Here is a 15,970-nt window from a genome sequence, read left to right on the forward strand (position 1 = left end):
AAATATTCACAAATTTCTATATAATTGCACTGTCCAATACATGTTTAAATTGTGTTGAGGTATTAGAGGTATTAGATGTATGTGAACAAAGGAACGTGTGGATAAATTGTAAGGCAGAGAATATATTTAATACAGAGGTGTAAGTACAGAACGGAATATAATTGAGCTGGTCCAGATCCGCACGCTAGCAGTGTTACCCTATGACTGGAAGCCCTGAAGCCATCGTCGCCTGTCTACAGTTTATGGTTTGCCTTCGACGCAGTCTTTTGTCTGTACGCTGTCGATGGCTTCGGTGCTTGAGAAAACTAAAAGACCAGATATAGAGTTTTCTTAGAAGTGGTGACTTCAACAAATTGAAAAAAAGGATACAAATAAAGGATTATTAAGTAGAAGATTTTTATCAGTAAAAAGATATTCCGTATAGTAGTCGAATATTTCTTTGAAATAATTTCAATATTTTATTCAGACCGAGTTGACGTTCTCTTTACTTTCTATCGTTACATTTACACGTATACTTACCATTATCGTTTGTCCATAAAGCTGTCATTTTTTGTCGTAGAACGATGGCTCGTAGATCTCATCTTACGCTTTTATTTCGTTTCGCGAATAATAACATATCCTTTCGTAGCTCGGCGAAGGAATCGCTGAAAATTTCAATATCGCAGGGCACGTGCTGTCGCAAGCAAATATTAATCCTTGGGAACATTGAGAACGCCATGGAACTTTACGATCGATAATTTATTTCTGATTATAGATACAATATACATCGTAGGCTAGACGAAACACTTAATAAGTATATTTTTAGCCTATCTATAAGTGGTACGGCGTGTCTGAGAACGCAAAAGAAGTTTTGTCGTTAGATGTAAAACAGATGTGAAAGTCGTTTCGTTTTTTTCATTTTTTGTTCATTTTGTTCCATGTTGATCGCCGTGCTCTAGATTGGCAGTCGATTGGTGTTAACTTAAAAATCTAAAGTGGATGTACAAGTGAATCGAGTCTTCTTTTCGATTCGCGTCGAGTGCGACGTTATATTCTAGCTTACATCGTTTTTCCTTCGTTACATTTAAAGTGAACGCTCGTGTCGATCGAGTCTCGATTAATTGAAGTAATTCGACAATATTTACACGCTCGCACGCACACGTACACACGCTCGTTCGTTCGCTCGCTCTCTTTTTTTCTCTTTTTTGTTCGATTCTTACACTCGAATGCGGCTCACGTGGTATGAACTGGCAGCCGGACGAAATTCATACAATGTGGTCGCTTTTTATTCGATTTATTGGCTATTCAAGGTATATACGGTAGAGGACTGACCTGTCAGTGTTGTCACAGCACTGACAGCAAACTGCAATACACGTTTCAGGGGTAATACGCGTTTCGATGTTCTTCGGATAACAAGCGTGTTGCTCCGCAAATCCCTGCTTTGCTAATCGAAATCATTTCGAGGTCCAAAGGGAGCAAACACGGATACAAGATAGAAAGGATGAACATATTATACGCGAAGGGGTACACCGTGAACGCAGGTTAATGATATGCAACGCGAAGCGAGTCCGGTGTAATAAACGATACAAAAGGGCATGCCAGATGTAAAACAACGAGCAACAAAATGCAAACGGACCCATATTTCGAGTAGGTACCAGTGATCAATGCTTTCCTGATATTCGGTCAGGAGCGTTGCAACATCGACACGAGATGAATAATTACGAATGAAATGCGGGCAGATTGATATTGATATCGCAGTCCATTAATCGAGGACAGAATAATACGAGCCGTTTTGTTCCAGTCATATTCGAATGGATCGATGGCTCTTATTAGTCTCACGTGCATAGACGTAATCTCGAGTAGTAACGATAGATTCATCGGTATTTTTTCACGAAGAATTGTTCTTTTCGATTAGACGAAACTTAACGATCACGGAAAACAATTTTCAGCGAGAACGCGACTACATTACAGGGAATTTTTAGAAAATGTTCGAAGGGTCAATTCCGCTTGTACAAACCGTGCCGATGAGCAATAATATACAGACTCTCCTTTTCTCGTTTTCCCTCGCTTATTCGCATTTTATTCCTATTTCCTCGCGTTTCATTCGTTTCTCGTCTCTTTGCACTTTCCCTGCCGCCTTCCTCTCTCTTTCTAACGAAACGAACGGCTCCATTGAACGAATTAAGCCCGTCTCTCACTACGCCTTCTTACCTTCTATAATCTTTCCAATCAAGCTTCTTAATTTCTCGAATAAACTTCATTTTTACCCGGCGCTCTCACTCTACTTACTTACATATTCACAATTAGAAGTCTATTCGTGCCGCGCGGAGAAGCGTCGCAGATTCGAGAGTGGAAACTTTACGACTTAATTTCCTTTTCATCGCGCGATGATCCATTATTCCCTCGAAATCTGCGAAAGTTTTTCCGTGGATCGCGGTCCGAGTCCACTTGGATTCAGTCCGTAGCCTTCTCCATGCCATTTTTATCTTCTCTCTCTCTCTCTCTCTCTCTCTCTCTCTCTCTCTCTCTTCCACCCTTCCTGTTCGTTTTGACGTGCGACGCCAGCTCTAACGACTATTTACACGTACCCGTTCTCGCTCGGAGCGCACACGCTCCAACATACGTTGTCCTTTTGCCTCCTTTCCCTCGCACGATGCGGCCGTTTGTTTGTCGTAGAAAGAAACGCAAACGTTTTCTGCAGCTCGACAGCAATCGCTGTATCATAAATCGTAACACCACACGGGTATGAATTTTAATGGCATACGGAGACTCGGTGGACGATACTCCAATTTAATTTTTGTAGAACTAACAACCCAACTGACGCTTTTTCCCATTGAAGACCGCAGGAATTTCGCCATTTTTTCAGTAATTATTTACAACGATTTACGCTCCACTGATATTTATGGTCTTAAAAGTCAACATTAATGTTCTTGGTAATTTTGCATGCGCACCCTCGCGCATAAATATTAGAACACTTGCTAATCTCGTACGAAACACGATGATTAGACTGCGGATATTTATATAAATTTTAATTTTTATCGACACGGTTAAAGAAATAGAACTCGAACAGAGGCTATAACGAGTTCTTTACTTTCCATGTTTGATGATCTTCGTATTTAAATCTACATATGTCTGAAACTAAAGTGGAGTGACGGCCATGTATGTACCTAAAATTTCTCAGGAGATTGACAAAATATCTCAATATCTTTGGAATCGCGAAATTTTATAATCTCGATGTAAATAATTACCAAAAATTCATCTTTCTGTGTTCACCTTCTTCGTAGTACTCGAAAATCCAGTAGTATCGATGCGAGAAAATAATATATGTACGATCGGCGAAAATATGATCGAGGAACGAAAGGAAGGCAAACTGGTTCGTAAGAGAGCCACGAACATTTTCCTTTCGTAGTCAGCGTGACAAATGAAACACCACGAGAGTGCTACGGTTTTATTCATACGATGTGCCCCGTTATGAGCGCGACTTTCGAATATTTTTGACTTTACCGGCCTACTAGAAACAGTCGGCCGTCACTACCTGTTGTATGATACAGTTTTTGCGAAGGATTTAGAAAAGCCACAATCACAGACACGCGTTTTGTTCTCCCTTTTCCTTTCTTCCACGCTCTTTCTTCCTTTTGTTTTCTCATATTTTTCCGAGGAAAACGCTCATAATGATGTACACATACTCACACACGCACACATACACACGCGCGTGCACACGAGAAGTAACGATCGGTATACGGGTAAATATATATTCACAGTTCTCCCGATACGGTTCCAATTAAGTGTCTCTCTCACTTTGTCCTTCCTTCTTTTTTCTTGTCTTTTGCTTTTCTTTTTTTCTCTCCCTTTTGTATTTTTTTACACTGACTAGGCGATAACGTTACAACGACAGTAATGTTGTGTTACAATTAGTTTACGGGTGTATAGTTTTACGCATATCGATATAATGTGTAGACGTAATTCTTTTACACTCGATTTGTCAAACTACCAGAGCTCTTATGTTACATGATGATTATATCGTGAGACGACGCACCATTTATCTTTTTCGACGTTGATAGGTGATTACAGTCGCTTCCTTCACTTTCTTCCCCACGTTCACGCCAAATTCTCCTATAGTTTCTTTTCTATCTTTTTTCTTTCCCTTTCGTTTAACGATTACAATAATAACTGTGGTCGGTTGGTCAAAATATACATATACAGCGTATCATACAAAACGAATCGTAGTGTAACGGTCATGCGGCATGTCGTCGTCGTTAGATATTGTCTAAGCGAACTAAACAACTAAACGGTATTTTCATACATATTTACATCCGAGGAAGGTACACTGATCGTTTAATCATCGTCGATTAATCAGACTAGTTTAGAAACTCGTCGATACGAATCGGCTGAAGTGACGAAAAGGCAGTCCTATTGTCTCCTCTCTTTTCAACCCTTTCACGGATAAAACTTTTTTTTTTTTTAATTAATCGAACATATACAAAATTTCTCTTATCAGTAAGTTTCTCTTATAAGTAACGACTACGATATTTTTTTCCCTTTGAAGTAACGTTCAGATGAATTTATCAAAATTCGTGTATACATTTTTTTTCATATCTTAACTTCATTTTTACTATACTTTTCTTTCTTACGCGAAAGGGTCGAATGCACAGCAGAGTACGATTTCCACGACGATTTGCGAAGTTAGGAAGAGAGTTATACGGCCCGCCGTTGACCCTTTACGTTTCACACATACGCAAATAACACCGTCGATTCAAGTATGTATCACTTGGTGTCAATTTAACCCCGGGACACAGCCGATGATAAATTGTTTCGAGTTCTTGTATACACTTGATCGCAATGTTGGAAACGCGTTCTCGTCTTTCCTTCTTCAGACAATTTCGCGCATTATCGTGAATGCTGGATCAATTAAGTGTTTATTATTGAATACACGTTTCGTAGAAAATGTTTACAACGATCCCGTAAAAACGTAGAGCACGGTTATAGCGTGAAAGTCTGATTGGACGTTTGAATCGCGTGCGAATACGAATACGATGGAATTTTCAACGGTAACACAAGCGAAACGAGTTGCACCAAACGCATTGTAAATTCGCGATAAAATAGGCAAATTGCTTTCGATACCGGTGTACGGCGATGTTTGACGAATCTTCCGGTTGTTTCTCATTCGATGCACGATACGCCAAGCTTATAAAACGGCATGTAGATTTCTCTTGGTCGCTCGCGTGTCGCGGTGAATACTAATCCAGTTTGCAACGACACATTTGGCACACCGCTCCCCGTGATTTACCTATTGGAATTGCAAACCGAAATAGTATACACGAAAAATACATCCACGCCTCGCTCTAGATTGGCTACGATGATAAATGTGTTTCTGAACCCGGTATAATTTGTCTCTTTTCAGCCGTGACTGATTCTGTTACCTGCTTTTTTTTTCTAAAAATTTGTGAATGTTATTGCGTGATATTATGCACGCCGTAGATGGAAGAATTTCCGAAATTATGGTATCATATATTATTTGGTGTGATCGAAGGATAAATAGTTGCAGTAGATGAATACTCGAACGATAAGTGGTTACAGACGTTTATAGTCAGACATTCGAAGTTTGTAAGATCACGTCATTAGTATTCATGTAATGTAGTTGTCGATATATATTGACAATTGCAGTATTTCGTTTAATGTAAGTTACTTATTCATCGAGTTAAGATTCCTTTCGTACGTCTGATTGGTTTAACTTATTTTGATTTATTAAGAAAGTTATATTAAAGGAAGTATAAGATACGAATATAAATAACCGAGATAGGTTGTAAGAAAGGTTTGTGTATATAATTAACATGTTTGATAACGTAATCTCTTAAATAAATTAATGATGATATAATCTTTCAATTGTCGAAAAGTCATACAAATTGAAACTAATTTGAAGATATTTCCTAGATTTTCGTCGGAATGAAATAAAGCTTGTCAATGTCTTTTTACTCCAAACTCGTAATAACATTTCTTTCAACGTTACTCATAAACGTCGAGAGAAAATTCATCGCGAATTACGTGATGCATACCGATGCAAATTACGTTTCTAGACCACGTTCACGTCTTTTTATTATGATTATGGAAGTTGTAAATTGAAATCTTGCTCGTTCATAAATAGCCATACATTTCAGGCAAACGTATACAGCAAAAATATCAAGATTAAATTGCTGTACGCTTCCATTACCTCAAATTTTCGAATATGTTGATTATTGGTTCTCAGTTTGTTTACGATCTCAAATAAATTTTCTTTCAACTAAAATATGTTGGATATCGCTGTATGGATATAAAGGATAATATGAAAACAATTTAGAAATAAACAGGATTCATTTTTCCAATTTACTAATCTCTAATAATCAGTTCTTTTGTTTTTTTGATCCTGAGAAAAATGAAGTATAAGAATCGCATTATAGAAGAAATTCTTTTGAAAAATACTTAATTTTACTGTTATTATACAAATGAACATTGCTTGGCATATTTTTTAAAAGTCATGGTTGGAAGTTGTACGTGTTTTGACGAATGACGAGATATGTATCTTTTTGTTGAGCAAAAGTAATTCTTCGATTTTACACACGTTCTAACATGCACGATAATGGAATAGAAGTTGGAGTTATAAGTTCCAAATTGCAAATTTGAAATTAATCGTCAATTAACGCGGAATGAAATTGCACACAGCCCCCGGGTACAGTTAATGCATTATCGATCTCATGCGTTGCATCATCTGATACACCGTTCTTTATGTTAGATACACGTAATAAGATTAAACCTGTAATTAGCTTTTGGTTATTATAACAAAAGTAATAATCAAAAATATTTTGCAATCGTGGTTTATCGTTACGTTGTCATTGATTATTTATTATGAAATGTAATATTTTATTTCGGAATATATTCTCTAAGATAGTTTTCATTTATTATTTGTTATTTTCCGCATAATAATTTCTACGAGAAGAAATCATTTTAAGCAGCTAATTTAATACGATTCAAAATTACAAGTAATTTTAACGATTTTAAGAATATACAGAGTATAAATAATAAACTACTTAGATAAATGTTTCTTAGTTTGAAGGCAATGAAATATAAAATTATAAAACCGCTGCCATTCTATTTAGTTATTTTTTATCGGATTACTAATCCAAGTTACGTTTAAATAGTTTTGATTAATTATAAATCATTTTTAATTTTCTGTTATAAATCTATTGAAATGAATTTTCAGGAAGACACAAACGTAGAAAAACGATCGTTAAAATCTGTCTCGCGTTCGTTATTCCCTGTTGTACACAACGACAGAGTAATAGTCAACTGGCCATGGTTCCCGCAGCTTGCCAACACTATTTGTGATTATTTTTCAGGCCGTGACAAAAGACAAATATGTACATATTTCTTTAGCGATATCTTCATTTCTCGGGGAATAAATGACGTGGCGAGCGTGATGTAGCTATGGTCGTTAAAGCAAGACGAGTACTATCCTTCTCTTTATGGACAGACGTCTTCTCATTTTCCTACGTTCTCTTTTTCCCATCTTTATCTACGCTCCCTTTGTACGATGTAAAACACATTTTCGAATCTTTTTCGTTCCCAGTTCACTTTTAATCTGGGTCGCTTACCCTTCGCTTTAACTTCTTTTAATAAAAAAAAAAAAAAGAAAAAAGGAAAAAGTAGACGGTATGAAAAAAAGGATTGAGAAATAAAAAATATCGGAAAGAAAAGCAGAATATTTCGATAGCGAATCGAATAGAAATAGGTTACACACGGGCATGAATCACTGTCAAAATTTCTCTCTTCCGTTCAGATTCGTATTTTCGTTTCTATTTTCGCGAAATGGTTCTCCGCGTTCGCTGATCGTGCGCACACGTTGCTCGCTGAACGATGTGAAAGCTTCTGCGACCGTTTACGAAAATAAGTAGTAGACGGTTAGTGTCGCGTTAACGAGGAACGATCAATAAGGTCGGGCTCGGGTATTATCTTTGTTTATCCAAGCAACTGTCCTTTCGTATATTTTCCTTTTTCCTTTCGCCGGTTTCCCGCCCGAGCTTTTCCTTCGGTATTTATCGCCGGCAGAAATAAACGTTATTTTTAGTGTCACCGGCACGACCATGGAAATAACAATACCAAGCCACGAACGCTTTCAATATAATCTACACCGGTTGCTGGTTTCCCGTATAACCTGGAAATTACACGGGCACAAAAGTTTAGATGCATTTGTATGATACACGGTAGTTTATATAATTGTGACCCGACCATTTCTCCGCCACTGGCGTGGCAATGATTAAAACGTTCGCATTCATAATTCAGACCGGTAAAGTCCTATGAATTTTTATTCCAACGCTTGTGAATCGTGGCGAATACTGCGAGAACTGACCATCGTGTCGTTAAATGAAGAAGTCCGAGATATATATCCTCTCCTTTGGGCAGAGACGTCTTTTCATGGTCGCCTGGTTCTTCTGATTCTCCTTCTGCAACGGCTCTTTCTTTCTGTGCACATGCATTACATGCATATATGTATATATACGTGTCTCTTTGCACGACGATATGTATATATATATTTATACCTTCCGAGCAAGTTAAATAACGATGTTTGTTAGGGAGTTCAACGTCAGAGAGCAAATATTTTCATTTAGCTTCGAGTAAAACAGATTTAGTTCTCAATTAAAGCAGATTTTCCCGACACCGAAAGAAGGGACAGGGTGCTGGACTTGCACGGCAGATATTGTTTCGTTTCGTATTCATGGAAACTATTCGTGATATTCGTAAAAAGGGGAACGCGGATGGAAATATCGATAAATTTCCGTTGCATGTCGTGCAGTCATTTTATTTCAACATCACTATTTGATCTACACCTTTCCTTTTGGTATGTTCTCTTGTATTGAAGGAGAAATAAGCTTCTTTTTTTTTGCTATTAAATTATCGCAAAATACAGCGATGCCAAGACTCGACTACAATTATTGCAATTAGAATTTTATCAACGAATGAAATTTACGAAGATTATAGGGATGAAAAATTTTCCGACGTGGTGAAATTTTATGGATAATTTTCTGTACTTTCTCTTCAACGTATTGTTCGTACGATAATGATAATGAAGAATAATGTCAGTTATTTCCAGGACGTCTTTCTTAGAATAAAATATTACTAAATAACAAACGATAGCCATTCATTAATTTATGCCAGTGATGTAACATTATATCTAACGCGATGAAACGAGAATAATAGCGCCTTATCGTAACGTAATATTTTATAACGCCACGAGCTTTTGTATTGCACCACGGCGCACTTTATCGCGTCGCGTCGTCCTTTTAGCCATCGTAACAAAGATATAATTTCGAGGGACATGAATTTCCATAGTCATAAATTATTCCTAAACGCGGTTAACAGGTATCAAGAGCTAACGAGTTTATCCGAAACTGAAGTACGACTACATCCAGTAAAATGCTATAGTAATATTAATGATTTATGACCATTTAATATTTCGTAATTTCATAAATCAAATCTTAACCCATGACTAGCTGTTAATTAGCTCCGGAATTAATTCGAAATGGAGTATACCACGATATCAATCTATCAGGTACTATTGGTATACAGATGTATAGTGCACTTTCGTATCGAAGGAAATTAAATTTTAATTTCTACTCGTTTGTTCTTGTCAATTATTTTCATATGTTTTTTTATTTTTATTTCGATAATTTCTTAAGAGAAATTCGTATGGAGACATAATTTCTTAAATATTTATGGATCTTTGGACGATGTCGAACCAGATGGTCTATTAATAATCGATAAATATTGAAGTATCAAACATAATCGGTGATATTAAATCAGAAACCAAACATAAGCTACGATTAAAATAATATTTCGTCACAATATATTACCATTAATACGAAACAAGAAAGAAAGATTTAAAGAATCATCCATAAATCATCCATTTTCAATCTCACGTACGAAAGAAGGAAAGCAAAACTATTTTACAAATAATTCTAAAATGTTTATTCACGTTAAATGTATCGAGTCATCGACTTTAATCCCTTAATGTTAGTGCTACAATGGATGAGCGATCGTGAAAGCAGAGAGCAACGGTCAGGTAGCGATTCCGATCGGTCAGCGTTTAATCGTCCGTAATTCGAGCGTTTCTGGGAAGGTATGTCTGCGTGTGGTGTACACTGGTGTGTAGATGTACGCGCGAGCACACGAATTTCTGTGGCGATACATGAGCACAGTATGCAATGCAGGCGTCTCCACTCAAGGGCCGAGGGTGGAGAACCTCGGCGTGAACATTATGCGGTGCACCTCGCGTTTAGCTTGATAAATGGCGGCGGAGCAGCGGCGAATGCCGGCGTTGTTGCAGCCGCCACCGCCGTCTTTGCCCTTGTTTCCTATGTTCTTTCTTTTTTTTCCTCTCTTTCTCTTTCTTTCTTTCTCTGTCTGTCTGTCTGTCTGTCTGTCTCTCTCTCTCTCGTTCCCTTCCTTCAACCTTTCTTTTTCACCCGTTTCACGTTCTCTTTTCCCTCGACGCTTTTTTCCGTTCCTTCCCCCTTTTGTAGAGAAATCGTCCGATTTTCAGGCAGAAAAAAAAAATTTACCGCAATCGCGCACGATCCAACAGCACACTATGAAACGGAAGAGGTAAGAACAAGCCAAAATCAAGCTCGAACCAGCAATCATTATTTCTCGCGAGGTTCTCGTGATATCGTGGACGTTATGGAGACGCGATTATATTCACGTAGTCAGCAGGGAAACGTTCTTACATGTAATCAACCCGCTGCATTATGACCCAGGCAAAGTTTTTTAATCACGTTTGTTCACCAGTAGATATTACTCGACCTTCGTTTCGTTGGCTAGGTCCTCGGATTAAAATATTCGCCACGGTTCCTGTTCATTCGTTATTCATAGTTTTCCTCGCTCTTTCTTCTTCGTTTTTCTACTTATTCCCATAATTTGATTGCATACGAAGAGCAAGAACATACAATCTCGAGAAGAGCGTAAGTCCATTTTTTGTTTAATTTCCTCGTATCGAATAATTTGTTAGATTCACAAAATAGAAATTTCTTAGAAACAGCTATGAAATTATTTAAACAACGAAATAACGAATCGTTTTGTGTATTACAAATAAACGTAAATTATCACAGTTTTACCTGTTGGTATAATGGAATAATTATAATATAACAAATATCTTATGAAATTGTAGAGAAACGGATAATTTGTGCTTCCGTAGGATAAACTTTGATATAAAACCGATTAGTTGACGTTTCCCTGTTTTGTATGAGCTTCAACGACAGAAAGAACCGATCGTTTTTATCGAGCCTGTTTCACCTATTAAACCGCCATTAAATTTAATTTATTCGCTTAAGAAGATATTTTGCATCGAACTTATTATTCTCCAATTGCGTTACAAACGATTGGCTACGGACGTACTTAAGAAACGGCATTTCCAATTTATTTTGCATTTCTTTCGTATCGACGGCTGATCGTTCGTTTCCATTATTGCGGGAGAAAAGATCCCACCTAAAAGGTCAATATATATAAAATCGTGTCGAGTATAAAAGCGTTCGAGATTTATTATCGGCTCGGATTTCATACGTAATTGTTGTATACATATTTGCAATTGACGATTGTTCTGCAATTCAGTCAGATTTCAATCCGCGTGTGCACTTTCTCGTCCAAAGAACGATGGAAGATTAAAATTATCGAATCGACGTGGAAAAAAATTCAATTTTTCAAACATTCGCGATATTATTTCTCAAACGTTCGCGACATTAGTATCGCTCGTATGATTGATATGTGGATAGAGTAATGCAATCTTTCGAGAAATACTGATATCGATGCACGATTACTACGATAGTTATATCGTATTTATTTTTATTGTACTTTGTTCGAATATCGTTCATCGTTGTTGGCAGTGGAAGGATTGAAGGCATCGTCGAATATGAATGTTCTGGAGTTTTAAAGATCAAATCGAATCGAGAATGCATAAAATCATCTTTTATGTGTGTCCGCATTTACACAGAGAAGACCACCAACCGTTTGCTCTAATTAATCCGCCGTGCATTTCAGAAACCAAAGAGGATTATTTTGGTAATTGGAAAGCATTCGAAGACAATTTCATTTGTAGAATGAAATTCGAAAAACCAGGAACTTGGAATTAACGATTAAAAACGTTTGTTACATAAATATTTGAAAAGCTCTTGGTAACGTTGTTGTCTTTAAAATTACATGCTTTTAAAAGTTTTATAACAATGCATGAATAAATGTTCGTTTGACCTAACTTTTTCTCGGGCTAAATTCTAGGTGAATGGATTTAAATAAATTTTTATTTGCTACGAGGAACAACGTTGTTATCCCGTGAGTGACACGGATTATGACGGATGCTATTATACCAAATTCCATTTCCAAGTTGAACTTTTGCTCGGCGATGATGAATAGCCAGCTCGTGAAGGGAGCAAATTAGGAAAGTTAATTCGACCGCGTGCATCCTATTCGTTCACGTTCTGCCAATCGATTAGACAAATACGTTCATAGCAGTTTTTTTAATGCGTCTTATACCTTCTATCGAGTATTCCATCCCTTCCATTTTGCTTCGGTCTATTACTCCTTGGCCCCGTTCGCTTCTCTCCTTTTTTCTTTTGCTCCGTTCCATGCCATCGATTCCTCGAATCGACTTTCTCGACGCAACCGTCGACGATTTTTTTAAAACCAGGAACAATGAAAATGCGAGTTCGCAGTTTCGAATATTACCGTACGAGAAAAGACGCACATTGCAATTGAGTTTTAAAATAAATTGTTCGGAAACCATCGTTCGGCTTGGGTATAAAAAAAAAGACGTGATATTGATCTATGCTTCATGGTCGTGAGAAAAATAAAATTCATACTCTCGTTAAAATTGCATGAATATTCTGCATTATATTGGATATTCTGCATGATACTTCAATTTCGTTCTGGTGAGATTATTACGGTATAAATTACAACCTTTCGATCAGATTGATCAATTTACCAAATAAAACATCTTCTCTCAGGATTAGCTATTAAAATATTTATCCATCGTATCGACGGTGCAGTGGGTTAACGAGATAACATTTCAAAGTATTTAATGCGATATTACAGAGAGATAAAATAATTACGTCTGCGTGTATTTATATAAATATCACGATACCAAAAAGGAGATAAAAATGAGACCATTAATGGCATAAAATAAATTTTTCATAACCATCGAACAATACATCGATTCATCGTACTGTTAATTTATTTTTTGAGAACTTGGCGGGCAGTTTTTTATGCAATGAGCCAACGACACATTCGGTTCGGCGTTTTAACAGGCGTTTAATTTCGTGGTGTGTAAGTACACCATCCGCATTAATCGATTTGCGTGAAACGTCAGTTTTGCCATACGGTGGAAATTTGCTTGTGGTGATGTATGTATGTATGTGTGTGTGTATCGGTCGCCGAAGTAAATAAACTTATTATGATCGAGTCGTGATAACGGTAAATTAATTGCTCGGTCGCAGTCGAGTTTCGCCAGCGTGCGTCAGCCTGTGAAATTCATTCGTTACGCTTAATCGTATACTGACTTCCGTTCCACGTAACACGTGGATCGCGATCATGCTCGTGTCTCGTAAATTAGACCGCCTTACATGTGACCGGTTGGCGTTGAAAGCAACCGAGCGAGAAAGAGACGACGCAAATAGATGACACGTAAGAGAAACGACTGAATAGAACGTGGTATTGGTGAAACGAATGAAAAGTATAGTAGATGAATCCGTTAGAAAAAACGTGTGAGTTCGAGAAGTTGATTCTTACATGACTAGAATTATCCAGAGAGATCCTCTTTTTCTTTTTTTGTAATTTTATTTTTTTTTTTTAGTTTCATTCGTCGCACGAGAGATCACCAACTCATTGTTTCCATCGAAAGCGTATCGCGTATAAATATCGTCGTGACGAGGGCTTCAGTTCCGGAACTAAGTGGTGCTGAGCGATTTCAGCGTGGAGGCCGCGAGTTTGGACGCGATTATAGGCGGATCGAACTTCGAAAAGCTAATGGCTAAGTTCGATCTTTAACGATCTTTCGATCGTCCTTCTGCCTAACAGATGTCGATATTAGTGTACAGCATCGCGATACCCTCGACGCGATCAAAGTTACGGTTGCGTGGCAACGATTCACCCTTTTCGATCCGACGACGTACGAAAACGAATCCGTCGGTCTATGACTCCACATAGCTTTCTCTTTTTGTACTTTCTCTTTTTCACTCGTCTACCTTCTATCTTCCCTTTTTCGTATCTACGCACTTTTCAAACGCAAGGAAAGACGATCTTCGATACTCCGATTCACTTTTGTCCCGATGTTTGTTCCGTTCTGTGTCTTCCTCTCGATCGCTGATTCTTTGTCTTTCACCGTTTCAGTTCGCTGCTCCGTTTTACGGCTGCTTCGAGCTTTTTCATTTCGCGACCCACTGCCAAGACAACGTTATTCTCGTGTCAAGAGCTATTACATAGCGTAGTGCGTGTTCGTTCTCGATTACGATCAGTCACTTGGTTGCGTCGTCGAAACCTTGCCGCATCATCGCCCTCGACGTCGTAGTTCGTTTCAGATCGCGCGCATATAGAACCCGCAACGCCACGTTACGTTTCGGGCCAACTCTCGCGCTTTCACAGGGCTGTCACGTAATTCTCGCATCAGTTCGTCTCGAACTTTGAAACTTTTAACAGCGTCGACGAGGTCGCGTATTGACTGCCGACGCGACGCAAACGTTCGCATACACTATTTCATCGACGTACCGGCGTCGTGGTTAGGTGTTCGCTGGATCACTGCACCACCGCACCGTGCGATTTCCGGTTGCACGAACGCGCGTACTTTCCTCGATGGGGCAGCGATCGACCCCTGATCGTTGGATCTCACGGCGGAAGTCTTTCGTTTACCGTTCGTCCACGCGAAGAAAGAAGGGGAGTAGCGTATCCGGGATAAAACGGTTAGTAAAGCAGCAGACACAGACAGAGCAGAAGGGAGTAGAGCCTCGGTTGCTTGGCTTGACCGCCGTGCTGCATTGCCGCGGGATACTCTCCTGAAACAGAGGACAACACTTAAATTTTCTGAAGGCACCGCGTCTCGCGATATAACTAGTAATACGTTGTCAAAGTATATTGGCTCGGATCTCCTGTCCGCGATATAAAGACGTATACAGTCGAAGTCAACGAAGTTTCAGGGTGTGCTTTAATTCCATCTAGTCGAGCTAATTACGATGGCAAACTGACGTTGTTACTAAGGCCGTGAAGTCATCGTGTTAACGTTCCTACATTCGGATACTTCCTCATGCATATGTATATACACTACATACGCGCGCACGTCTGTACGTTTAGTCTATACGTTTAGTCGTTTCAATGGTGCGTCACGTACAAATACGTTGAAGTGTGCAAACATCAGTCGCAAACGTGTTGGTGTTTTACACGGAAATTCTGTTAAACCGAAGCAATGAATTCATTAATTAAACGTGTGTGTCGAAAACAGATCTCCTGTTCTCTGTTTGAAACTCTTTCTCTCCCTCTTTCCTATTCTTCGTTTGACGTTCATCAATTTTAAATTAATAATCCGGGGAAGCTCGCCTTCGTGTTCTCTCGCTATTAATTCGCCTGGTAAAAGAAATTCGAGAAAACGAAGCCGTTTATTAATTTAGGTCCTGTTTAAGAGTCGGATCCCCACTAACGATCCGATGTAAAAAGCCATTTACGAGCATCGTAGCTGTTTAGATTTGATAACGAGCCGGGTAAAGAGACGGCCCGTAATTAAGTCGGAATTACTCACCATTGAGTACGTGAACGGTAATCGATTTTGATTGAGCGTTGCTGGGATTACAGGTGTACCGGCCAGAGTCCGATGGCTTTGCTTCCTGCACCAGTAGAAAACTCTTGGTGATGTCACCCTTTTCCGTGACCACAGATACGCCGCCTCTGGTCGGGTCGTAGGTGATTATCTGCAACAATGATCAAAAAGGGAGCT

At 38.5% G+C, this 15,970-nt stretch overlaps 1 protein-coding gene across 4 annotated transcripts in view; it reads right to left on the bottom strand.

Moving 5' to 3' along the window:
- Positions 1-719: 719 nt before the first annotated feature.
- LOC132915996 (lachesin-like) overlaps positions 720-15,970 on the bottom strand; it is a 480,024-nt gene continuing 464,773 nt past the window's right edge. For 2 of the 4 annotated variants that reach the window (XM_060975752.1, XM_060975749.1), the window contains exons 6-7: positions 15,776-15,944; positions 720-15,035 (exon numbers count right to left, since the gene is read on the bottom strand). In XM_060975752.1, the coding sequence (XP_060831735.1) occupies positions 14,947-15,035; positions 15,776-15,944 (258 nt within the window). In that variant the 3' untranslated portion in view covers positions 720-14,946. Of the gene's footprint in view, positions 15,039-15,775; positions 15,945-15,970 lie in introns of all 4 variants that reach the window. The other 2 variants (XM_060975751.1, XM_060975746.1) reach the window with 1 other exon arrangement.

This window comes from Bombus pascuorum, chromosome 1, assembly GCF_905332965.1.
Source record: "Bombus pascuorum chromosome 1, iyBomPasc1.1, whole genome shotgun sequence".
In the NCBI taxonomy this organism is placed as follows: domain Eukaryota; kingdom Metazoa; phylum Arthropoda; class Insecta; order Hymenoptera; family Apidae; genus Bombus; species Bombus pascuorum.